General features: G+C 41.0%; 2 protein-coding genes across 3 annotated transcripts in view; one reads left to right on the forward strand and one right to left on the reverse strand.

The window, feature by feature from the left end:
- Positions 1–20,455, forward strand: part of LOC149461273 (uncharacterized) — a 128,963-nt gene extending 108,508 nt beyond the window's left edge. For both annotated transcript variants that reach the window (XR_016312899.1, XM_089678620.1), the window contains 2 exons: positions 16,006–16,269; positions 18,070–20,455. The gene's annotated coding sequence lies outside the window, so the exon portion shown is untranslated. The remainder of the gene's footprint in view (positions 1–16,005; positions 16,270–18,069) is intronic.
- TMPRSS13 (transmembrane serine protease 13) overlaps positions 1–27,355 on the reverse strand; it is a 104,974-nt gene that overhangs the window by 22,947 nt on the left and 54,672 nt on the right. Inside the window, exons 4-11 of the mRNA XM_089678618.1 lie at positions 24,473–24,598; positions 24,124–24,256; positions 19,569–19,667; positions 16,427–16,470; positions 9,939–10,113; positions 4,367–4,533; positions 328–426; positions 72–214 (exon numbers count right to left, since the gene is read on the reverse strand). Of these exons, the coding sequence (XP_089534744.1) occupies positions 72–214; positions 328–426; positions 4,367–4,533; positions 9,939–10,113; positions 16,427–16,470; positions 19,569–19,667; positions 24,124–24,256; positions 24,473–24,598 (986 nt within the window). The remainder of the gene's footprint in view (positions 1–71; positions 215–327; positions 427–4,366; positions 4,534–9,938; positions 10,114–16,426; positions 16,471–19,568; positions 19,668–24,123; positions 24,257–24,472; positions 24,599–27,355) is intronic.

Raw genomic sequence — 27,355 nt, forward strand, 5'->3', positions numbered from 1 at the left:
GTAAGCCATTTGATCCCTGTGTAGTATTTCACTTTGTTTAGGAGAAGTCAACTACCAACAGTAATACTCACTTGACAAGAATCTGTTCCTCCTCTCAGATCTCCAGCACACATCATTCGTGGACTGATGTGGCCATTATACACAGTAGCACTGTTGCAGGTTGAATCGGAGATGATGCTCACTTCTGCTTTCATCAGTTGCTGGGAAGTTTCCTCTACAGGAAGAGACAAGTATTTCTCATCATAAGACATTACTACCACAAGCAGAGTCTTCACTAATAATTGCTATTATAGCACTAAAAGCTGTCCGGAAGTTTTCTCTACTCACCAGACGCAGCAACGGTTTTACCAAATCCACTGATCCAGCATTTGGTGTTGGGGTTAAAGTTTTGATTAGTCATTGGAAGACAGGCAGGCTGGATGGTAGCTAAAACATAGATAGAAAGTGCAGGACGTGTTAGCTACAAAAGTACACAAAAATGTTTCCAAAACCTATACCTGCTTAGTCATTAACGCATTCTGGTAATAATAATTGTTATCTTGGTGATGTTTTTAAGCTGTAGATCCAAACATAAGAGCCTTGGGCTAGTCATACTGTAGTTCAATATATATTTTTTTATTCTGCAACTTTATCAGAATAAAGCTGAACAGGCAACTTCTATTTTTACTCATGCCTTATTGGCATGTTACAGTGCATGTACAGCCCAAACCTTTTTTTAGTTTCGTAAATGCAGGGAATGGTTTAAATCAGGGGGGTTTAAATCAGGGGTCTCCAAAATGATAAAATAAAGGGCCAGTTTACTGCCCTTCAACTTTAGGGGGGCCGGACTGTGGCCAGTGAGAGTAGAAAATGTCCTGGCATTAGTGGGAGTAAACAATGATATATGCTTGGTGGTCAGAGGAAGTAAAAAATTACATCATTGGTGTCAGTGGGAGGAATAGTGCCCCGTCATTGGTATCAGTGGGAAGAATAGTGCCCCATCATTGGTGTCAGTGGGGGGAATAGTACCCCATCACTGGTGTCAGTGGGAGGAATATTGCCCCATCATTGGTATCAGTGGGAGGAATAGTGCCCCATCACTGGTGTCAGTGGGAGGAATAGTACCCCATCATTGGTGTCAGTGGGAAGAATAGTGCCCCATCATTGGTGTCAGTGGGAGGAATAGTGTCCCATGACTGGTGTCAGTGGGAGGAATAGTGCCCCATCATTGGTGTCAGTGGGAGGAATAGTGCCCCATGACTGGTGTCAGTGGAAGGAATAGCGCCCCATCATTGGTATCAGTGGGAAGAATAGTGCCCCATCATTGGTGTCAGTGGGAGGAATAGTGCCCCATGACTGGTGTCAGTGGGAGGAATAGTGCCCCATCATTGGTGTCAGTGGGAGGAATAGTGCCCCATCATTGGTATCAGTGGGAGGAATAGTGCCCCATGACTGGTGTCAGTGGGAGGAATAGTACTCCATCATTGGTATCAGTGGGAAGAATAGTGCCCCATCATTGGTGTCAGTGGGAGGAATAGTGCCCCATGACTGGTGTCAGTGGGAGGAATAGTGCCCCATCATTGGTGTCAGTGGGAAAAATAGTGCCCCATCATTAACAAGTATTTTTGATGCAGCGCTGGAATATGACAATCAGTATGATCACAAGCAAGAGAAAACAAATGAACAGAACTGGTTAAAGTGAATCTCTTAGTGCAATCAGTGCAAAACACTCAAAGGCTCAGTGGAACCAAAACAGGTGATTAGAACTATATTCCCTTCAGGGAATTATACCATAGTGCTTCCCTGTAAAAAGGGACAATAATAAGTGACATGCGTAAATAAATACAACAAATCATTCAGGTGTCCATCAGTAATTCAATTGCTGTATAATGTCATCAATCATGCATTTTCAAACGTGATCATGCGTTTGGTGATAGGTGAAGTGATATCCAACAATGGCAGGCATGCGTGCTCACCTTCCCACTGCGACCCTAAAGGGGCCACAACGCCTTTTGGATCCCCTGGATCCTGCTAGTAATCACTGGGTAGGTCAGGTATCGCACTCCTTATAAGTACCTCCTTCTCTCCCTCTTATGCCTCCATCCACAGTAGGTAGTATACACGTTCAGGTAAGTGCATATTATAGAACCACAAAACAAAATACCTCCATAGCGTAAAACCATAAGTTTAATGGATAAGATAAAAACGCCAAGTACTCACTTACATCAAACCAAAAACATACAGGCTTCTCCTCACAAAGAGTCTTTGAGAAGGAGAACTGATTGCACTAAGAGATTCACTTTAACCAGTTCTGTTCATTTGTTTTCTCTTGCTTGTGATCATACTGATTGTCGTATTCCAGCGCTGCATCAAAAATACTTGTTATTGCTTGAGTTCATCTTGAGGGGATGTTTCGGATGTTAGCTGCTTATATGTTTTGATATACATAAACAGCGTAGGTGGACCTTTTTTAATTTAGTGCCCCATCATTGGTGTCAGATAGAGAATTAGCTCCTCATCTCTAATTCCAGTGGGAGGAATAGTATCCTATTGTTGGCATCAGTGGATGGAATCGTACTCCGTCTTTGGTGTCAGTGGAAGGAATACTACCTTTTATCAGTGGAAGGAAGAGTGCCCCAAGGGCCAAATAAAGGCAAGCAAAGGGCCACATCCGGCTGCAGTTTGGAGACCCCTTGTTTAGATCACTGTCCGATCTACTTTTTTTGTGAAACAGCAGAAAGTATTAGGAGATCTGTTAAATGCAAGGGGATATGCCATCTTAGGTAGTTTTTACCAGAACTGGTGTCCCTATTTAAGGATTTCCCCTAACCTCCTGTTCATGTGAAAACTCAAAAGTTGTGAATTTCCCAACAGTTTCTGTTCTGGAGTCAATAGAATAGAATAGAAATACTAAAGCCTCTGTTTGATCTGCAACTGTCATGCTGCTGCACATGTGGTCAGTTATGACCCCAGCTATTTGATAGTTTGACAGTTTAGTTGAGAGAACAAGCAAATGTGACAGCATTCCCAGCATGTCGGGAATGTAATTGTTTTTTTGAAACTGTTAAATTGATGGGTTTAGTTCCACTTTATTTCATATGTGTTTTTTCTGTTGTCTACATTTCTAGTATAAACATTTAGATAAAGTTAAAGCATTTTCTGTTGTGACAATATTTTTCTTTATATTGAGATAACAGTTATGCAGAACCACCATAGGGTTTCAGACATACTGTATTTGTGTTTAGAAAAAATGGCAACCATACCAATTTATAACTCACTTTAAGGGTAAGGTGCTTGCAAAGAGCAAACAATACAAAATGTATTTTCCAGCACACTTATCAGCTAGCCAGCACAGAAAATAGTAGTGTTTAACAATTTGTGTTAACAACAGAGTTTTTAGGTGCATGCATTTATACAGTATGTTATAATTGTTGTTTATGGATGAGGGCTACATTTAGTGCTTTATGTCATTATGTAATACTGAAGTAGCCTACAATGTTTCTAAGGTATCCATGTAGAGCCCCTTGGATCCCAGAGCCTGGTTGTACATGGTGCCTTGACATCTGCCTTAGTCAAGGCTAAGGGGCATACCCAAACAGGCTATGCTCACCATGGCCCACATTTTATGGCCCATGTATAAAATGCAGGCTGTGGTGTGGAGTTTGCAGAGCCCCACAGAGTTCTCTCTGCATAATGCAGCAGATGGTGGAAACTTGGTCATGTGACTTTGACAGGCCATGTCAGTGGGTTCTCCTTCCATTCATTTGTGTTTTATTAATGTGTCATGCTGTGTTTTTGTGCTGTTGTTATTGTTGTTTTAAGCAGCAGTATGGCTGTAGTCATATCATAGCTTTTCAAATCGCCCCCTAAGCCCTTGTTCACACTGGATCCGACTTTGAAATTGTGTGACTTCACTTGATGTCGCACGATTTCAATGTCGCATGTCAGTGTGGCTTTAGGTGCAACTTGAAGACATCTATGTGACTTCGTGCACAGATGTCTATGCAAGTTGCACTTGAAATCATAAAAAGTAGTTCAGGAACTTATTTCAAAATCGGTGCCGCTCCAACGGAGTTAGAGTGGCACTGATTTAAACTGTTCCAATGCAGACAACAGGGTGAGACTTGGCATGCAATTTGAATCGCAAATCGCATGACAAGTCACTCCGGTGTGAACCAGAGCTCAGTCTCACTCCATCCTGGTTTCAAGCCCTTCCCATGTATCCTGCGATCAAATGCTAGAACTTCATTGGGTATTAGAACCCTGACATTTGACAGCTATTACAACAGTAGAAATGTTTTAGGATTTGTCATATTCACTTTTTTTTATTCTTATGTAATTGCATTTAAGTGATATTATATATCTCACCCACTTGTATAATATTTACCTGAGTAGGTGAAAGGCTTATTCACTTTCACCACAGCCACATCATAATCATCATTATCTCCATTGTACTTCTCGTGTCTTATAATAGCCGAGACACCAGACATGCTACGTGCTTGGTTCAGATTAATTGTGCCAGCAACAATCCTCCAGTCTTCAATTGGAACAGAGCTGCCAAAGAAGGGAGTAGAGATGTATCATTATACAATATTTAACTCCCAATGCTTTCACAGTTTCATTGTCTCACTTATTTAGTGTTACTGACGTTTCTACTATTTTTTATAATTTTACAAAACTAAAATTTGCATTCAGATTGCCAAGCTCCTGAAAATGCCAGATTCCTGACTTTTCTGGTTACCTGCTGCCATCAATATTTTGAGTCCCTGACCTGGAACTAGGAAAATCAAAACAAAGTCTTTCTCTTCACATCTGTTTTAGATTAATGACTCAAAGAGGGGGATTTATGCAGGCCACAGATGGGTCGAAAATCGGCCGCTTTTTCGGCCGAAAATAAAATCGGCCGATATTCGGATCGTTAGTGAGCTAAATGTTCGGCCGTTTTTCGGTATTTTGGCAGATTTTTTTTATCGGTAAAGTTGGAAAAAAATTGGCCGATTTTGCCGATCGGCCGATTTTCGCGGCAATGATGGGCAAATCGGCCGATTTTTTACCGATAAAAAAATCTGCGCATGAGCAGTGACCTGCAAGAGGAAGACAAAAAGAAGAAGAGGAGGAAGAAGAAGAGGAAGAGGATGAAGAAGAGGATGAAGAAGAAGAGGAAGAAGGAGAAGGGGATGAAGAAGAAGAGGATGAAGGAGAAGAGGAAGAAGAAGAGGAAGAAGAAGAAGAAGAGGATGAAGAAGAGGATGAAGAAGAAGAAGAAGAGGATGATGAAGAAGAAGAGGATGAAGAAGAAGAGGATGAAGAAGAGGATGAAGAAGAGGATGAAGAAGCTGAAGAAGAGGATGAAGAAGAGGATGAAGAAGAAGAGGATGAAGAAGAAGAGGATGAAGAAGAGGATGAAGAAGACGAGGATGAAGAAGAAGAAGAGGATGAAGAAGAGGATGAAGAAGAAGAGGAAGATGAACATGAAGAAGAGGATTCAGAAGAGGATGAAGAAGAAGAGGATGAAGAAGAAGAAGAGGAAGAAGAGGATGAAGAAGAAGAGGATGAAGAAGAAGAGGAATTCCAGTCCGGCAAAAAGTGTCCCTGCAGAGAGCTCCGCTATTTCTTTGACAGTTCCTTGACATTTATAGCGGTTGCAACAATGTATCTATTTGTTTCCGAATAAAAACATCTGTATCCTAAATGGATACAAATAGATACATTGTTGCAACCGCTATAAATGTCAAGGAACTGTCAAAGAGCTCTCTGCAGGGACACTTTTTGCCGGCTGTAGACGGGATGAAAATCGGCCGATTTTTTTTACCGTTGCTGGTAACATCGGCCACTTCAACGACCGATGTTTCGTTTTTTTTAAAGAACAATCGGCCGATTTTTGACCCGTCTATGGCCTGCATTACTAAAAGCAATAGCCTGTTCTCTTAGCAAAGTGAACCATCTTCCAATCATGTGCAAGCAAAAAAAATCCTGTTTTGGTATTTTTTGCAAAGCGAGCTTTCACTGCATTCACCAAGCTAAGTGAAAATTTCACTTTGCAACGTAAACACACTCTTCTACTTTTAAACCGTAACTGAATGGCATTTAGTTTGCTAATCCATTGTGTATCATAATCATAACAGCAGGCTCTAACATTCTCAATGACTTCTTGGCTTCGTATTTGCTGGTCGCACAACTCAGAGGTCATTACCTTTCCACATCTCCCTCTTCGTATATCACTAGGTTCCTACATCTAGAACACAAAGGTGCGGTGCTACAGATAAATTAATGAAATAAAATCCAATAATGTCCGGTATAAATAAAAATAAATGTCTCGTTAATAAAATATGTGGATATCAAATGAATTCCAAAACAAAATTTCAATAGACTGGGAGAATCTACCATCACCAACACCCCAAAAAAATTGCTGCCTCTTACCAATTTTTTTGGTGGGGCTTTGGGTGATGGTGGATTCTCCCAGTCTATTGAATGTTTTTTGGAATTCATTTGATATCCACATATTTTATTACAGAGACATTTATTTTTATTTATACCGGACATTATTGGACTTTTATTTCATTAATTTATCTGTAGAGCCGCACCTTTGTGTTCTATATGTCTTTGTGTTGTTGCCTGCAATACTGTGTTGGCTGCTTTTTTTTTACTATCAATTTTTGTGTGCCATTTACTTAATATAGCGCGGAAGTGTCAAATTGGTAATGTTCCTACATCTGCTTAAGGCACCGAGAAAATCACTACACAGAACAATGTGGCCCCTCCTAGTCCTGCCCCAGTCCCCTAGTAAATAAGTCAAAGGTAGCTGACAAAAGAGCAAGAAAGACAGAGGATTTGGGTAGCAATAGATTCACCACATGACACTTCTGGTTCCTGGCAAAGAAAATTGTTCCTACAGAGAACTTCCTGTAAGAGCTCTTTCACATAGAGGGCTGGGGGCGGTAAAAAGAAGTGGCTGAGACACAGTGCTACCTCTCCTTTGCCACCCACATAAACTCTAGCTTGGTTGATTTTGATGTGGGGTATTTTAATAAAAAAAAAAAGAATAACGCACACCTTTGAGAGGTAGCACAATTGCCTCTTAAATACCTGGCAGGCATTGCTATACCACCCTCTGAAGAAGGGAGATAGGCACCTACTGCCCATGTGAAAGGACCCTTAAGCTGGCCATAGATGATCAAAATTCGTCCGGATCAGCAGGAACTGGCCACATTTTGATCTATCTAGGCCGTTCCCGCTAGAGAAAAGTTGATCTAATGATTGGCTTCTCTCAAATGAGAATGCTGGAAATTTTTTACTCAGCACATGCAACCAATCAGCTGCAGTGCTGACCAGTGTATTCTGGCAGCAGAGGAGTCCCCACTGTCAGAATACACTGGAGAGGATTCTTTCATCTACCTCAAATGTGTGGATTTGTAAATCTATTTGCTTCTTGTTTTATCAGCTGGCTGGCTGATCAATAGAAAATGATCCATCTATGGTCAACTTTTGAGAATGACGACATAATTTTCCTTAAATGGTAGAGCCCCTTCATCTCCTTGTAATGCTGAACACACTTGATAGGATGGAATAAAAAATGCGGATAATTCAAAAGGTAACACTGATTTGCACATATACATCCATGCAAAATTTCTAACTTTATTCATGACAGCCAGGTAACTAACACTTGCATGAGACGCCCGCTATGGTAGCTCCATGCTTCCTAAAGGAAAGGTTTCCTTTAAATGTTTCCAGTAGTCTCCAAGAATAAATTGTACTGTTATTATGCAGATTAAAATGGAAATCAGTTGTCACAGTAAACACATGAAAAGAGAAGCATCCATCTATGCATACAAATCAAAGTAACACCCACATTCTATATATATACAGTGCTCAGCATAAATGAGTACAGCCCAACAGATTTGTCAGAAAACCTTTACTTTCCTTTCAGAATCAGCATTTTTTATGAGACACTATGCTACAAAATACTCCCACAAATGAGGGCCATTGATTGCAAATAAGCTTTGTTAATATGCACACACAATTTTTTTTTTTTTTTTAACAAATTAATTCAAGACCATATTGCAAAAATGAATACACCCCAATGAAAGTCTTAGGAGCAGAGCTACATTTTAGATAACAAAATCCTAATTGACAAGGATTTAACTCCAGGTGAGTCTAATTATTCATTAGACAGGTGTCCAGCAGACAGTTGGTTATACAAAGAAAACCCCTTCCCATTTCATGCTGTCAGCAATGACACCACATGGAAGAGAAAAGGCCTGAGAAAGAAAATAATTTCTTTACACAAGAAAGGTGAAGGCTACAAGAAGATCAGCAAAGCTTTACTGTAGCAAAAGTGATACAAAAAATTTACAAAGATGGAACTGCAACCATCTCACAGAGACGTCTAGGCCATCTACGGAAGTTAACACCTCGACATGAGCGTCTTCTGATGAGAAAGGTTGAAGAAAATCGCCATGCAGGTTCACTGCAGTTAGCTAAAGAAGAAGGAAGCGAAACTGGAGTGATTGCTTCACGTGACACAATACTGCATACACTGCAGACGACGGCATGCATGGGTGTCATCCACGAAGGAAGCCTCTCCTAAAGCCCATGCACAAAAAAGCCCGCCTAGAATTTGCAAGGACCATGCTGAAAAAGAAGAAAACTACTGGGACTCTGTACTCTAGAGTGATGAGACCAAGATAAATGTTTTCGGAACTGATGGCTTCAAAACTGTATGGCGTTGCAAAGGTGAGGAGTACAAAGAAAAATGCATGGTGCCTACAGTGAAACATGGTGGTGGCAGTGTCCTTCTGTGAGGCTGCATGAGTGCTGCTGGTTTCGAAAAGCTGCATTTTATTGATGGTATCATGAATTCACAGATGTACTGCTCTATATTGAAAGAGAAGATGCTACCATCACTCCGTGCCCTTGGTCGTCATGCACTTTTCCAACCTGACAATGATCCAAACCACACATCTAAGGCCACTGTTCTATTTCTGAAGAAGAACAGTGTGAGAGTAATTCAGTGGCCAAGTATGTCTCCTGATCTGAACCCATTTGATCACCTATGGGGAATTCTGTAGAGACAAGTTGAGCATCAGTCTCCATCCAGCATCCAGGCTCTAAAAGTGGGCCTACCTGAAGAATGGAAAAAGATAGATGTTGCGATATGTCGCCAACTTGTTCATTCCATGCCTAGAAGACTTGGTGCTGTCCTTGCAAATCCTTGAGGTCATACAAAATGCTAGATGTAGTAGTTTGTGTTGTGGGGTGTATTCATTTTTGCTAATTTGAGTAAAACTTAAGACTTTGTAATCTAAGTATTATTAACCTATAAAACTCACTTCTGTCAATATTTTGGAAACTCTTCTTGTGTTCTTTGAGATATTGATTAAAATCTTAATTTTCAAAAGGGGTGTACTTATTTATGCTGAACACTGTACATCTGTGCCTTATCTTTCTTCTACCACATTCTATATTTGAGTGTGCATTCAGGTTGTCATTGCGCTCGTAAAGCTGTAGGTGGGCATGTGATGTCATAGTCCCTGCTTGGAATGCACACCCATCATCAATAACAGATATACCCAGCTCATTTGTTGACTGGAAAACTATGTGAAAGCACTTCCTCTTAGCCCATATCCTGTCAATCACAGGATGTAGAGAGTATGAAGGGGCTGAGCTACACTATTGCATTATGTCATTGATAATAGCTTGCAGTTTTAAAGGTGGATTGCTTGAAAGCTGGAGCATAGACAGAATCCAAACATGGTGCTATACATTTATCAAGGTACATATAGTATATGGCTGCACAGTATTCACTGAGCACATCTAGAGTGAATTTCCACTTTAAAAGGGAATTATATTCTAACAACAAAATATGCTCTAAATTAACCCCTTAAATTTGACCATAGAGCTTTGTAAATCCCTTCTGGGCACACACAAATACGATTACTGTACCCACTCTTTATACTCACATGCCGAAACAGTGGGATGCTGTCAAAACATAGTTGCTATTGATAAGAGTTCCTCCACAAATATGGGAATAACGTTTTGCATTAAGAACTTGTAAACTGACTTGCCAGGGCCATTCTCCAAGACTGGCCAAGGTGCCCCCAATAATTCTACTACTAGTCATCTGTTTGCCACAATCTGAAAGACAAAGGAAGCAATTAACACAACTATAGATTAACCACAGTGGCAAAAGTTTTAAGAATTATGCTGGATACACACTTGACAGTTTTGGAGCGTTCTATCTGTTTTCAACCACTGCAATATACTAGCAACAGTTTTACCAGTTTCCCAGTTTTGACCTATCAAACAATCAAAATTGTGGTTGAAATGTTCAAATGATTTCTACAGCAATTGCAATCAGTTGGTAACTAAAACTAGGAAAGGATTAAAACTTTTAGAAAGTGGAGGCTGCTATCTTTTTACTTTAAGAACCAATCTATCTTTTTAAAATGCCTTTTTGGTTATATTCGGATGACATTTATTGTAGTGAAGGTGATGTGTTTTTGACCAATTCATTGGTTTTTGTGCATTTTGTTGCTCAGGCTTTCCTTTTTGTCAGCAATGCTACTTGGTTAAGCCAACTGCGTGGGAGTAGTGGAACTCCTCCTCTCTTTTGTTATTTATGCATTCACTGGCACCAAAGATCATGTTAGTTGCTTCTAATTGAGGGCATTCTTTCCACTGACCACCAAAGTAAGGACCATTTTTCCCACTGATCACCAATGTAAGGTGCATTCTTCCCACTGACCACCATGGTAAGGCTATTCTTTCCACTGACCACCATTGCAAGGAACATTCTTTCCCTTGACCACAAATGGACCCCACCCACAGGGCGTTCTCAAGACCTGGTCGCAAAGTAAGCTTTGCATTAATATGCAATATATCCAAAATGAATTTATCCATGAAAAAAAGTCTCAGCCTTTAGTACTACTTTAATATAAAAGATTTATATCCCTCCTTCACCCTTCATATAGCTTCATGTCTGACTCCAAGTTAAAATACCCTGTCTATCCTACCTGAGAGTATATTTATTATTATATATATTACTTTCACTGTTTCAAAGTATAAATGAACCCCTTATATTAGTGATTATGAGCTGTTTTTTTGTACTATATAGGGTTTGTTAGGACAACTAAATTTTGTTTCTTTAAACCCCATCCTGAGAGATGATAAGAAAAGCATGCTGTTTCTACTAAATGTCTTATGCTGGCCATGCGCATATCGATTTTCGGACGATAATATTCGTACAAATATTCTTTGTACATTCCATGAATGAATGAATGTCATTCAAAAATGTCACTCGCTTTTAACTTTCAGGTTTAAAATGAAAGGAATTTCTGAACAAAAACCACATACACTGTCTGAAAATTTGACAGAGAAAATTATGCTATTCTGCTCCTTTGAGTTTACCGTTCAGTGTGGTTGTAAACGGACGTCAATTTGACCCCACTCATTTTTTAAAAATCGAAGGAAAGTTCTTGAAATGGAAATTTGTGAAGGAAAAATTTGTTTGTGCATGACCAGCATAAGCGACAACAGGCACAGGTAGCTTGTTGATTTCTCAGGTGACATATACCATATTCAATCTCTAATAGTATATACATCTCTTCTGTCTGTTATTCTGAGAATGGATTAGATATTTTGTTCCCTACTATATATGTTTTGTTCCCTACTAACTATATAGCTGTTTTTTTATATTTACCACTGCATATAACTTTCATGAAAAAAATTCTCTTTTTTTGAAACTTTTCATATTAATTAAATTACACACCAGACTTTTTTGAGGTTTTTATCCAATCAATCAATTAATCGAAACAATAATCAGACAGCTAATCGATTATGAAAATAAATGTTAGTTGCAGCCCTAATGTAAACCCTATGATCAAACTTCTCTTTACTCCTTTTAGGTCTGTTAAAAATATCACTGAAAGTGTTTTGTTATATGTGTTTAATAATTGCAAAAATACCATTGGTCCTGACAAAAATCCAGTGTTGTTGGTGCATAAGCATTGTTATTAGCCCCTACAGATATGTGAAATACGATACAACTCCTTTCTATGTGTAGAGCCACCCCTGTGGGGGCCGCTGGAAGATGATAGTCCCCAAAGGTTGCCCTGACCTTGCAAGTCTTCTGACACCTCTGTCATCCTGGGTTCAGACATGGTTCACACAGGATCACACTTGCAATAATAATTCTGTATCAAGTACACAACCATTAAGGTTAATTGCACAATTTCACTCTCAATTCAGAAACATGGAAAAGATTATATCCAAACATTGGTCCATTTTGACAGTAGACCATCATTTGAAAACTCTACTCCCAGTAAAATCCAAAATTTCATACAGATGGGCTCGAAACATTAAGAGCCAGATAACGCCTAGCCAAATCAGAATCACCATAACAACAAAAAATAGCCCTCAGCTTACCTTCCTCAATATAAAAGGTATATGACATGTAAACATGTCCAACATGGACAAAAGACCTTCTTGGCCAAGGGAAAAACCTACCATATTCCAGATTTTTTCACGCATTCATTGGAATTTGCTATTTATGGTTTGCCCTGCCCATGCAACCTCCTATATATTGGACGTACTATCTGAACTCTCAGAAAGAGGTTCAGAGAATACAGACATCTTGTGGAGGAGGGAAAGGACAAGCATAGTGTACCCAGACACTTTTCTGAATTTCATGAAAAATCCTCAGAAAATTTTAAGGTTTGGGTCATTGAAGCCATTTCCCCTAAACTCCCCATGGCAGAAACATTCAAACATCTTTGTACTAGAGAGATGTTTTGGATCTGCACATTAGACACCCTATTCCCTGAAGGCCTCAATGAGGAATTGGAGATTCACACAGCTTTATAAACAAACCCACAATACAATAGGAGAAATTTATACCTGTCCAGTCCCTCATGAACGTATAATACCACCGACCAGATCTGTTCTAAATCCGCTTGGAAATGCTAATAGAATTGCCTACATATAGCCCCATCTTAATATATCGTCCACTCAGTACCATGTATTTAGAGGAAGCCTGCCCTAACACACTTTGGTTATCAATTAATGGGTAATGGTATTTCTTATGAATTTTTTATGAATGTTGTAAGAATTTTTTCTTAGTGTTACTTGATTTTATCATGTCCTGATTTATATGACAATATTTATACAATGATTAGATCATGAAATTATTGTTGGAAGCCACCAGCACTACCAAAGAATAGCGGTCATCAATGGCGGTGTCGGCTATTTTCATTGATGAGCGCTTTTCACTTTTTTATCTTGTAGGTGTGCATTTTGTTAAATACCTGTTAAATACCTAACTGCTATACTCAGATAGGCATTGCTTCTCTCTTTGTATTCATTTGCAGAGTCCCATCTAACTCTTTCTAGCAGCATCCACTGGTTTGCAGCAATGAGACATTTGATTTAGTAACTATTCTCACTCCATTCCACTGTGGACTGTCTTTTTTCCAGTAGAGTGCCAGATTTTTATTATTTTGTTCAAACTTGCAATGACAACAAGTTGTAGTAAGGCAATTGAGTGTTTACTAGAAATTTTCAAGTCAACAGACAAAGGCAAAAGATTGTTATTGCATCTAACTTTAAATATGAGTCGTTTACTCCCTGAGGAGGTGAATCAAACAGCAACTACAATTAGTTGCCAATTACTTTGGCCCCAGGCATAAAAGGAGAAAGGAAGACTTTCCTCAATCCTTCCCCTCAAAACCCTGATGCCAATGGCACAAAAAATATTATCCCAGTTTATAACAATTTAATGTAAAATTATTGCAGTAAACTATTCCTGACATACGCAGAAGAGAAGCACCAAGTTCTTTAAGTGAAGACAAAGGAAGAGTCTTGGTAATGGACTGTGTCCCAAAATCTTCAGCTAGCTCATCTAAGGCCCAAAGGGACTGCTGTGCAATGGCTAGCAGCAATAATGAATAGCATGTACTAGTGTTTCCTATAAGAGTCAAAATGTGGTCAGAAGAGATAAAGTAAAGATCCTTGAAGGAGTGCACTCAGTGTGGGCTTCCGCCCACTCGCCAATCCTGAATATACTGAAGCTCAAGGGATGGAGACATCCTGGAACAGTCTCTTAAAGGATCCAGGCCCAGTGAGTAATGCCGGATCTGTGCACCTGGCGACACTGGCCTGTTACGGTGACAATGCGAGTCACCCTAGACAGTCACTCGATCAGCAAGGGGCTGGAAAAAGGCGATCTGCCTGCAGCTATGTAGTTCACCCGCTGGCAGTTCCCCGTGCTGTACAGGCCGCAAGGCCTGCTCTATCTCTCCACAGTGGCTGAGCCCCTGCTTTCAACCTCTGGCAGTGGTCCCAAAAAAACAAGTTTCCCCCAGGCTGGCCCTAAATATCCTCTCTCAGCATTCCCCCTTCTTTCCAGTTGGCTGGACCTTGTAGTTTTCAGCAGCACTGGTTCCATGCAGAGATCCAATTTGCTGGACTAACTGTCCCACAATGTCCTGCTTTCAGTAGCAATTCTTCTCTCACTACTTCCAGGGCACAAGGTTACAGTTACTAAGCTGGATACTAGAGGGAAGAAAGCCCAAGACAATCCTTGTGAAAAATGTCCCTGGGTCATGCAGGTGTACTAGCCAGCACTTGACTACATATGTTATAAAGAGGAGGAAGAGGTGTTCTGTAGTCCTAACACACTTCCTGACAAGACTACTTCTCCATAGATACAGTAGAAGGAGTGACTGTTGTCACCTTAGGTCAGCTATTGTGTTACTTGCAGGATCACCAGGGAAAAACTAAGAAGAAGGCATAGACCTAAAGTCTAATTGTGGAATAAAATTCAGCTTTAAAGTGGTAGTAAATGCAAACAAAAAATCTGGGCCCCCTGCAAGGTAATATTATAATCTGCTAGTATGCATCGCATGCTGCCTTCTGTTGGGCTTCTATCTTCACCCAGTCTTCCTTCCGGATTTGCAGGCTCCGGTCAATTGAATGGATGAGCTCTGAAGGGAAGGCATGAGTCTGTCATCCCTTCAGAAGGCATGCAATGGTGACGTCACCGGCTGAAGAAACAGTGAATATCTCCTAAAAGCTTCATGTTTAGGAGATATTCCTTGTACCTACAGGTCAGCTTTATTGTACCCTTACCTGTAGGTACAAGTGTCTCAGCAATATTTACTACTGCTTTAACAACTCCATCAAATTCTCCAGCTCTCATTCCTTCTACAGAGAATGTGAAAAGCTAGACTTACTAAACGTTCTTTTCCTGAGCTCAGTTGAAAGTTCTTTTTTCTGCAATAGTCTGGCTTGATGCGATGTCCTGCTTCTGTTCTCCCGATGAAAGGACACTAAAAACTAAACTAGACTAAGACAATTCTTCCCAAATTCAGCCACGAATCCTATTTACATCCGGATTGAGAGCTTAGAAACCATGTCCTATAAATATAATAAAATATCTGTGTGCTTTGTGTGGAGGGAATCTGTTGCCCTGGTTTTATTGATTTATTATAAACTCTGGGAATTGTAGGGATTAACATGTTCTTTTGATTTTTGGTAAACGGGTGTTTGAGCCCCTGACTGTAAAGCATCAATGTATTCCTTGAGAAGCCCCTCCACCCCATCTACCCAAGTCTTTCTATCAATGGGCGTAGTAAATCTTGCCATTTCTCATACTCTCTACAAAGATCTGAGCCATGCATCATTCCCTGCATTTCTCCTGTCTCTGAACAACTCAGGCACTCCTTTAAGAACTACACGCACTACAACGCACTATACTCACCTTTCCCCTCTTCCCTGTAGAGCCCCACTATCTACTTTCAGGTCCCAGCACATCCTATTGTAATTTTCCTATCTTTCTGGAATTCCCTGCATACTATACTTGCATTTTGGATTTTTCTATAAAAATAAAGTAGGCACCTTTTCACATTGCATTCCATTCTCTGAAGAATAAAAATGTATTTGCTAGTTGTTGGCACTTTCAGCAGAAGATTTATTAACTTACTGAGTATGTAGTTTTTTTATCTTTTAATCCTTATCTATGTTCCATTTTAGGTTGGTGCCAAGACCACCCCTCCAGGTTGTATGTTTCAGGGTGGCTCCTTTCTCTTGCAGCATCCTATAGAAACATGCAGCCCCATACAAAAGGATGGCAACGCACTACCCTGTGCCTCCCTTCTTCCCCCTCCCTTTTCCAAATTAACAGATTGATGTCAGACTGCACTGTCCACTCCAACCCTTTCCTGTGAAGATAGGGGGAAGCAGCACCAAGAGAGCAGGAGCCAGCAGCATTAAAAACTGTAAATTGCAAGTGCTGGGGTAAGAATTTTAATAAATAGTTTACCGGGGAATGTTTATTTTATTGTGCTCAATGTGTTCAGCTAAAAACACTGAGGATTTCATACGTATCTAAAAAAATTAAGTAAAGTACCCATAAATCAGCAAACTATGTTTGGCTTCATCACAGACTGCTTACCTGAACATCTGAGAGCCAAATACTGGCCAGCGGAACAAGTTTGACTACAATAAAGCAGAAAAATAAATGTTGGTACATAGCAAGTGAAATACTGTATATACAATATGTATGTTTCATCATAGTTGTGAATATTTGTTCTACATGCATACTAGACCAGCACCTTTTCATCATGGTATAACCAGAAAAGCTGAACAATATTTGGAACCTAAAGCGGAACTACACTCACCTTGGATCCAACCATGTGGTGTCCCAGAGCGCCCTGCCCAACCGCTGATATCTTCAGGTGGCTGTCTTCCGGGTCTCGATTTCTGTCCCCGTTCATTTGCTGGGTGGAGATGACGTAATTCCCGTGTATACATGGGGGTTCAGTCAGGTATGGCATTCCCAAATTTGTACAGTCAGCTGTCCTGCACGGCTCACTGTACTGGGGCAGACAGGCAGGTAGGTAACTTTAATGCAGAAGAGACAAAGCAAGTCTGTTTTGCATTACAGTTCCTGCCTGTTCTCCCTTTTCTAAAATGTTATCCTAAAATGCCACTTTAAATTGGAACTAAACATATCAATTTACCCACTAGCCTTCTGGGCACTTATACCCCCTTCCTGCCCAGGCCAAATTTCAGCTTTCAGCGCTGTCACACTTTGAATGACAATTGTGCAGTCATGCAACACTGTACCCAAATGAAATTTTTTACCTTTTTTTGAGACAGATAGAGCTTTCTTTTCGCTAACAGAGCGAAAATAATCCGATTATTCTTAAGTCCAATTTTCGAACGAAAAATCTTTCGAAAATTGACTCATGTATGGCCAGCCTAATTTAAGCAGGATATACACTGTATGAATTTTGGTCTGTTGCTAATGACCTAGATAAAAGTTTCTCAGTTTGTGGCCCTGTCATCTGCCTCCTGCCTGACATCCCTGGAGCCAGGTGGAAAATTGTCAGCTGAAGCAGCTGCATCCAATCACATGCAGTTGCTGTATGGAGATTTTGACAGCTGGTGGGACCCAAATATGATAGCTGAAGTTTCATCCATCTGTATAGCGTGGAACGAGGATGTTCATTTTTTTTTTTTGGTTCAGCCTGCAGGAAATGCCAGTGAATGGCGAGCATCATTAAATGATAACTCCCCTTTGTTAAAATTAATCCAGATCCATTTTTTTCGCTATCTATTGCAGAATGGTTTTTCTCACTAACCTGAGGAATTCTGTTTTTAGAAATCAATTTTCCATTTGAGCAGAGCATCTACCAATATGTTTTTTTTCTGGCATATACTGGCAAAATACATTGTAACATAAAATCAAAACAAGAAAAATCAGTGATTAATAAATGTTATTTATCAGTGTTTATTTAGAAATAAAGTTGTGGGGTTGAAATACTAAAATTGGTGAGTGCAAAATCTGGAGCAGCTTTGCATGGTAGCCAATCAGCTTCTAACAGCAGGTTGTTCAATTAAACTTTGGCAATAAAACCTGGAAGCTGATTGGTTTCTGTGCAGAGATGCCCCAGATTTTGGACTCTTCAGATTTAGTAAATCGACCCCACTGACATGTCTCTGTATGATAATAAAGATACTGCAGTTTAATAACTGGGATTTTTGGCCTCAACATCCAATCCTGCTGATAAGACCATCCTTTACTCCCCACAGATTTCTATTGCTTAGTTCTCTGGAATGAATTGCGTGGTCCCGTGTTTATGTGCCAAGTTAGAAGAATGAAGTGATTCACAAAGGAAAGTATGCTGACCTGCTATCAGCTTCATCAATTCAACAAAGGAAATAAATGCTTCAATTTCATTGAAAGAGGAACCATGCCCTTAAATTTGAGAGGAGAGAAGGGTTTGTTTGTTTGTAGGCTGGTGAATGTGGCAAAAATGCACTTTGCAAAGAACACCCAATCACATGCAAGAAAAGTAAAACATGGTATTTTTGCTTGCACGCATTTGGATGATAGAAGTTAGCAGAACCTAACATCATTCACTAAGCTAAAGGAAATTTCCCCAGACTGTTTGCCTTTAGTAAATCATCCCCTATATTCCATCTGTAAAGAAGGCTTTCTATATTCTTCCTGGATATCAAATCACTGGAGTGGAGCTGTCCAGTTGGGTCTAAAAGTGTCCCCCCCCCCCCTAGATGTTTTTGGGCTCTGCTTTCCCACCTGTGGGCTAGGGACCTGCATGGCAGATATTGCAGGGTAGATGGGAGGGAGATCAGTAAATATCCTTTCATTGATCTCCCCTAGCTAGTGAGAACTCAGAAGGGATAAGGATTTTAGTCAGTTCAGGTTTCTCCTATCACTTCGTCACTCCAGCTTTGACCAAGGAGGAAGCTAATGAAGCTCAACCTGTGCTCCATTCGCTTCAATGAAGTGCAGGGGAAACATCAGGAGTCTAAAAGACCTCTGATGTCCCATTAAAGAGAACATGTCACTATAAATATACTATCACGTTGGGGGGAGGGGGGGGGGCTATTGATCCCCTATGTAATAGCAATATAGTTAAACTAAAAACAAAGTGTCAAAAATTAAAGGTACACCTAACCCCCCCCTCAAAAAAAAAAAAAATATGAGCCCTGTTTTTTACTGCATGCTGACAGGGAACAGGCTTTTTTGCTCAGTCTGTGGCTGTTTCAAAAATAAAATAAACTATAGGCCTTTGAACACCTTTTGTTTTGATGTCCTTGAGGAGTATTCAGCTTATTTGAACTGAATCACTTGGGCTTCAAAACATTGGGCATTTGTGCTATTTAAAGAATAAAGCTGCCTTTAACTTGGACAATTATTATTTCCTAAGTGCTGAAATCCATATTTTTGCAAAAACACTGAATTTATGTACAACTGCTCTAAGGTTGTGTGGGCCTGAAGAAGAGAATATAGTCCAAAACCTCATCTAAAAATAGATCTCCTTGCCCAAAAGAAATCATTACAATGAATAAAATTAACTTTTTTTTTATCCTGGCTAGGGCAGGTTATGGCCAGAGTAAATTACAAATCAGGAAAATCATAATTAGACTTTTATTACACTACCAAAACCAGTCAAGTTGACAAGCATGGTATTGTTAATATACTGTATATGTGTATGAGACAAAATAAAAAATACATAAATTATCAAGGCAACAGGTGGTAGGAAAGAACCCTAGAAATCTCATACCTGTCTAAGCTTCCTTGAATAGTGTCCGATGTCCTGGCAGTAAAAAGACCAACATTTGCAGAATTGTCTCTCATGGTCACTGACTCAGTTGATGGTTGTCTAAGGACGAAGATACAATAAAACTGATTGATGCAGAAACAATGTATGCAGGGAATTAACAAGGATACATTTTAGGCTCCATTCACACTTGCGCAACTTGTTGTGCAACTTTTAACACATAAAGTCTCATGACAAGCCACAATCCATTGTTTTCAATGGCACTCATTCAGATCTTAAAGCTCTGCCCCCCCCCTCCCAAAAATTACAAAGACTGTAGCTGTTGACTTTTAATATTAGGGCACTTACCTGTACTCACCCCAAGCCAACTCTTCAGTCGGCTGTCGGGTGCTGGGGCCACCCTCTTGACTAAGGGAAACCAGCAGTGAAGTCTTGCAGCTTCATAGCCGGTTTCCTACTGCACATGCGCGAATCACGGTGTGCTTTGAGAATGGACCGCAGCCCTCAGGAACCTGTAAAATGTCACAGAGGGCTGTGGGGGTAGGAGGGGAACTGAGCCGGAAATGGGAGCGGGTACCTGTCAAAACCAGGTACCCACTCCTCCCCCAAAAAGGTGTCAAATGTGGCAGCGGAGAGGTGGAGGAGGCAGATAAACAGAGCTTCCACTTTTGGGTAGAACTCTTCTTTAAACTTGCAGCAAATTTAAAAAGGTTATGGAGTACCAAACAGTGTAAAGATGCATCAAAGTCGCACTCCAAAGTCGCACTCCAAAGTCGCACTGGAAAGCATGTGACTTTGGAGTTGCACATGTGTGAACAGAGTCTTAATGATACATTGTCTGTTTATATTTTATTTATTTTTAAATAAAGTCTACTTGGCTTGCCACACAACACTATAAAACTATTTTTACTTTTTGTGTTTACATTCCCTAGGGCTATTTCAGATGAACAGTTTTACAAACTGAAAGAGTTAGTTCAGCTATTAAAAAAAATACTTTGCGGCCAAGGGGCCAATAGTGTAAATAACATTATTTGACTTAGAAAAATGGAGCTTAGTTTATATGACGTGTAAGGTGGTGCTTGTGTGGTGTCATTTACTGTATTTTGCTGTTTTATTTATTGCAAGCGTGGCTCTGCAGGCTACCCTGGGTCACCCTGCTGGGTTTTGGCCTGGAATAAGAACTTTCCAGCACTGGACTCTTGCTGAGTGGACTTTGCTCTCTGGAAAGGTATGAGCCTGGGCAGATTGCATTAGGGCTAGACTCGAGCTCATGTACAGTGTGCTGTTGAACTATATTGCTGAATCTTCTGTAAGACTGTTAAATGTTTCAAGTCTGGTCTGAAGTTACTCTAAAGCAGTGGTCTCCAAACTGTTGCCCTTTGCTTGCTTTTATCTTGCCCTTGGGGCAATATTTCCTCCTCTGACATCAACAATGGGGAATAATTCCCACCACTGTCACCAATGATGGAGTATGCTTCTTCCCACCCAATGACAGCAACGATGGGGCACAATTCCTCTCACAGATACCAAAGATGGGGCATTGTTTACTCCCACTGATGCTAGGATATTTTCTTATTTCAATGGTCACAGTCCGGCCCCTCTAAAGTCTGAAGGACAGTACACTGGACCTTTGTATAGGAAGTTTGGAGAACCCTGCTCCGGTTACATGATGGTTTCTGGCATATGAAAGAACTAGGGTCAGAACATATGGCATATGAAGCAAAGTCACTACCAGATCTACTCAGCAAGACAAGCAAACAGAGTAATGTGGTTACTATGGGAAACCAATAACTGATTTACGGTACATTGCAGCCATTCATGAAGTGTGGTACCTGGCATAGCAAGGGGTCCTTCAGTAGCAAGGGGGTCAGTGGTCTGGCTCCCTCTCCAGTGGTCAGAGACCCATAGGCTGGCCATATGGTATGGGAGTGAAAGTGTTAACAAGTGTGCGCATGGGGTCTGCGCCAGGTGTGCAACAGGACCCTATTCTGTCAATGGGAGTAGGTGGCAGAGGTGTGCTGGACTGATGGAGAGGACATGAGTTCAGCAGTGTCCCTCCTAATTGCAACATACATCAAGTTAAGGTTTGTACCAGAGAGGCTCATCTCTAAGTCAGGGAACTGCCAAAATGTTTCATTCTCACTTGAACATGTTCCCTGCCTGGTCCTGGGATTAATGTGCGAGTGCATGACGAAAGGTACCCCCACATGAAGAGAGAGTGGCCCAGCCCGCGACTTGGCATAGTTAGCAGGATAAGACCACCACTAAAAAGACCATAGCTGTAGTTAGGTAGAACATGTTTAGGGTTGCCCCAGTACCTATGGCTTGTGAATATTGCATGTTTGGCATTGATTGCTTCCTGTGAGAGGTGCTGCACCCTCATTGGACATTTCTGCAGCTAGGGGATGGATATGCTGCTGCCATCCTCCCCTACTACTTCCACCACTCTGCTGTGTCTGCTTCTCTGAGAGTGTTTCTGCCAGTGTCGGTGCTGCCTGTCGTGTACAGCTCTCCAGGTCCCTTGCTGATCAGCCGTGAGGGACTGCGCCTGGATTCCCCCATCAGTTCTGGGTTGAGTCCATGCTCGGAGAACCTATTGTGGGAGCAACTCCTGTTAAGAAGGCGGCTCTTAGGATACCACTCAGCATGCTACAGTTAACTATATTTATAAAACTTGTATTATGTTTCTCTAGGCTGCACTGCTGCCATGTTGGCAATGTTTGTTTGGTGCCATGCCGTTAAATTGCACCAATGTTTTGGGTGCCCAGTAAATAATAAAATGTGTTTAGGATGTAATAATACATTTTTTTGGTGATCTGGGATGGCTCATCAAAAAAGAGGGTGGGGTGGGGGAGTGTAAGAAAGTTCTTGTGAGGTGTCATTTAATGTATTTCTTCTGTATTCATTGCACTGTGTAGCTATGCAGACAGTTACAGGCTGCCCAGGATGGGAAGAGGTCAACTATGTCTATACCCTTTTCCCCAGCTTTCTGAGGCCTGCCCCCAGTTGTAACCCACATAAACACAGGGGAAGTCTCACAGTTCTCTCTCTTCCACATGGGATTTACAGAGGGAGATCTGCTGCAAATGTAGTCCTACTGGAGCTTGTTGCTCTATTCTGGACCACCCTGCTAGGGTTCTTCCTGGAACAGGAACCTTCCAGCATTGTTTTTTTGGTGAATGGATTTTGTTCTCTAGAATGGTATGAGCCTGAGCAGCCTGCATTAGTTACTTAGGGCTGGACTCTGTTCATGTGTGCTGTGTTGTTGCACTGTATTCCTCAAAGCCTGGCCAAAAAACTGCCATCCTGACTGATCCGTTATAGAAGCTGGGATGCGTTGTTCACTGAACGTACCCTGGAGCATTTAATAGAGCCTTGGAATTTTTTTCATCTAGGCCAGGGGTCTCCAAACTTTTCAAACAAAGGGCCAGTCTATTGTCCTTCAGACTTTAGGAGGACCAGGTTGTGGCCAGTGGGGGTAAAAATGTCCTGGGCCTAGCATCAGTGAAAATAAACATGGCCTCAGGGTTGGTGGTCAGTAGGAGGAAGAGTAGTGCCCCATTGCTGGTATCGGTTGGAAGAATAGTGCCCCATCATTTCTATCAGTGGAAGGAATAGTGCCCCATCGTTTCTATCAGTGGGAGGAATAGTGCCCCATCATTTCTATCAGTGGGAGGAATAGTGCCCCATTGTTGGTAGCAGTGGGAGGAATAGTGCCCCATTGTTGGTGTCAGAGGGCGGAATAATGCCCCAAGGGCCAGATAAAGGCTAGCAAAGGGCTGGTTTGGAGACCCCTGATCTAGGCTCTAGTGATTCAGCTCAATTACAAACTCCCTTCAGCGTTATGTTTTCAAGTATTATTGTATAAATAAACGCAATAACTAAAATCTTATATAAGCTTCACTATACTTAAGTAATCTCAATTGTTATTTTCAATGTTTTTGAATCTGCAACTTTCACTAGTATAACGCATGGTAACCCTGCCATAAAGGTCCTTAGGTAGGCACTTCCTGTTTTGATAAAACTCTCCCTGCCTCCCAATTGTTCTCCTGTGTTACAAGCTCTCCTAATGAAGACAAAAAGCAGCCATGTTGATGCACATTGCACAGACATGGTTGACAACGTTTGCGAACCCGCCATGAGGAATCCATTGCAGCCATGACTGGAGAAAATGCATGTAGACAAGAAGTATCTGTAAAGAGGCTGCAAAGGTTAACACAGGATAAAAAAAACTATGAAAACAGCCCTTTATTTTTAAATCATTCCAATTGTTTGTGAAGCAATACTATAGCAAATGTATCATTTAGTTAAAGTATGCATTTACTTTCACCTTGTGTTAATCTACCTCTAACCAGGGGCGGACTGACCATTTGAGAACTCAGGCACTGCCCAAGGGGAGGAAACAGGGGCCCCATGATTCCCTATTGCCCGGGGGCCCCATGAGTTGTCAGTCCGCCCCTGCCTCTACTTCCTTAATATTTTTTGTAATTGTATTTAATTTTTTTTGGACATGACATTAAGAACCACAAAACAAAACAGAAAACACAAGAAAACTTACTCTTGGAATCCAAATCGTTGACATACATAAGAGGGAAAGTTATTGCTGACTCCTGTGGAACACACTGGCAGCCATTCATTTTCATGTGTATGGGACATGACTTCAAGCAGTGAATCGGACCACCGAAAACGCACTGTGAGTGATATATAAGATACATGACCACGTCAGTCTGGTATGAACAGATTCTACATGGTTGCAATTTATTATGGGTAACCCTTTTCTTTGTATCACTGCATCAAGCTGTGAAATATCCATAACCCTTCATTCTACTATATATGAATACATCTTGCTTATTATAATTAATTTCACTTATTATCAACTCTAACAGATATGATAGTAGATATATTACCACATCCAGCCTCATCTCCTCCTTTATCACACTCAGCTATCCCATTGCACAGGGTCTTGTTGGGAAAACATTTTTCTCTTACAATGTAGTTGTTGGAAGAGGATCCTCCAAATGCATTTAATTTATCTATGAGAGAAAGAAACATTTTCATTAGTATAGGTTTATATCAGACTCCAATCAAATAAAGAATAATCTGCATTGTGTGAAAATGTATCTAAATATGTTGTGCGAATATATCCTGCAACAGTGTACTACAAAGTAGTGTTCTCAGCTGCAAGCCCATTTGCTACATGTGGCTCTTGAATGCCACAGGAGTGGATGTGAAGACCACGGCGAAGAGTTCTGCATTGTGCATGTTACCAGGAATAACTGCAGACAGTAGGTTTAGAGTCCATTAACTTTTCTATGACTTGCCATGTGACTTTGGGGTCCAAAGTTGCATGACAAGTGGCACCCCATGTTTCCCAATGAGTACCATTCAAATCTGTGCGACTTCAAGACTCAGCAACTTGAGAGTAGTTCCTGCACTACTTTGGTATGACTTTTGATGTGACTTTAGTCCAGTGAATGTAAAGTCTGATCAAAGTCACACCACAAGTCCTATCAAAGTCGCGCTCCAAAGTTGCACTGGAAATGTGAGTGACTTTGGAGATGCGCTAATGTAACTGGAACCTTAGAGACATCTATGTCTGGTGAATATTACCATGGCTCTTGACACTTGCCCCACTGCATTAGTGAAAAACCATTACCCAGGAACACTCTCCTCCCTTTTATCACTTTGTGCACTTTCTGGCAGGTGAACGCACAATAGTGTGTGCAGGTAAACCAGTCTTCATAGGAGAATGTGTGTACCTGTGTACTGTATTGGCAAAGGAACAAGCATTCCTGTGGATCTTAATGCTTGCTCACATGTATTTCTAATGTCCAATATATTAGCTCTTTATAGTGGGCCCATAGGAATGTATGGAGACCAACTTCTGATAAAGGACTATAAGCACCTTTAATTTTTGCATACATATCTACACTTTTATGCAGTTACACTTATACTGTAGGTTGCTCTGCCTCCAGTTTAAAGTGTTTGTAAACCGCAGAAATGAAATATGAACATACCCCTTTATAGTGTGTGCTTGTCTCAATCCAGAGCACAAAAGGGGGGATTTACTAAAACTGGAGCACTCAAAATCTGGTGCAGCTGTGCATGATAGCCAATCAGCTTCTAAATTCAGCTTGTTCAATTAAGCTTTGACAATAAAATCTGGAAGCTGATTGGTTACTATGCAGAGCTGCACCAGATTTTGCACATTCCAGTTTTAATAAATGCCCCCTATGCGTATATTCTGTCTGCTGCTTTGTCCATCTGCTATATGAACCACTTCTGACAGGTTTTCCTGACACCAAGTGAAAATTGATGACAGGGGAGAGACCTCCAGCAGGTTGACAGCCTCAGCTCTGTTCCTTTGAGCTGTGTGGAGGGGTTTGTTTCTCTTCCCACCAATCAGCTCTCAGAGCTTTTCTCACTGAGCTCTACAGTGTGTAATTTCAGCTCTCCGGACCCTGTTTTCTAAACTCTCAGAGGATATTTTTCATCTCCGTGCATTACCTGAGGCCAGTCACTTCACTGGGTATATGCAAGGGTTTACAACCACTTTAAGCTGCCTCCAGTCTTAGGCTGGCTATACACTAATACATTTTCAAACAAACATTCAAAGGAATATTTGTATGAAAATTTTCAGTACATTCAATGACTTGACGAATGCCATTCAAAAGTGCTTCAAAATGTAATTTGCTTTTAACATTCAGTTGTGGAATGAATGGACTTTCCTGAATGAAAACTACATACATTGTTAGAAATGTGTTTGAGAAAAATTGTCCATTTTGCTCCTTTGAATTTTCTCCTCACTGCAGTCAAAAATGAATGTTGACTTGACCTTCACTAATGATAAGAAAATTGAGCAAATGTTCTTAAAACTAAATACTTCAACTAAAATTCTACTAGTGTATGACCACCTTAAACCTTTAACCTACACCTTACTCATCTGTCCCTGATCCAGCCCATGAAGTAAAAAAGCTAATTGTCAAAATCTTCTGAGGCGGACCAGCCAATGCACTGTGAACACTCCAATTAAACCTATAAAGAGTTCCTACTCTGTGTTCTGGTGCTATAAGAACTCTTTAAAGGGCTTAATGCAGAATACACAATGCAAGCAGGGTTGCTGTTAGAAACCACGGAGCCCCATACAGTCAACCTGAAAGCCCCACCCCCCAAAAAAAACCCCAGTTATGATGAACACAGCAAGTAATCGATACAGATCACTCATTGTGCTCATTCAGGAAAGGAAAGGGCTGACAAATATGACCTATTTACCATACCCTTCCCCCACTCTACATCCTGAGGGATCCTATTGTGTGATTGCAGTTGTCTGTGGAAAGCAGAGGAGGGAATCCGGTAGCACTGCAGGGTTGGGGGCACACAGGGGGACCTGGGCAGTAGGGGGAAATGTATGGTGCACACGGAGGGTAACAGGTGCAGCGGGGGGTCAATTACTGGAATTGATCCCCTTTATGGCTCTCTCTTCTTCAGATGATAGCCAGCAGGAGGGAGAGGAGAAGAAGCCAGCTTTCAGCTGCTGCAGGGAAAGCCATACAGGGGATCAGTTCCAGTAATTTTCCCCCCAGCGGTGAAGATCACCATCTCTGCCCACATCCAATTCACCCATCTGCCTGGGCCCCCCTGTTGGCATGGGCCCCATACAGGAAAACTGGTGGTACCCCCTTATCCACTGTCCTAAATGCAAGTGTAGCCCTCTTTTGCGGGCTGATTATGAGAAATGGCCCTCCCCAAACAGGATACTCCACTAAACCTGTAGGTAAATAAGAAAACCA

Source organism: Staurois parvus, unplaced genomic scaffold (assembly GCF_062004578.1).
Source record: "Staurois parvus isolate SC_StPar_1 unplaced genomic scaffold, SC_StPar_1.0 ptg000207l, whole genome shotgun sequence".
Classification (NCBI taxonomy): domain Eukaryota; kingdom Metazoa; phylum Chordata; class Amphibia; order Anura; family Ranidae; genus Staurois; species Staurois parvus.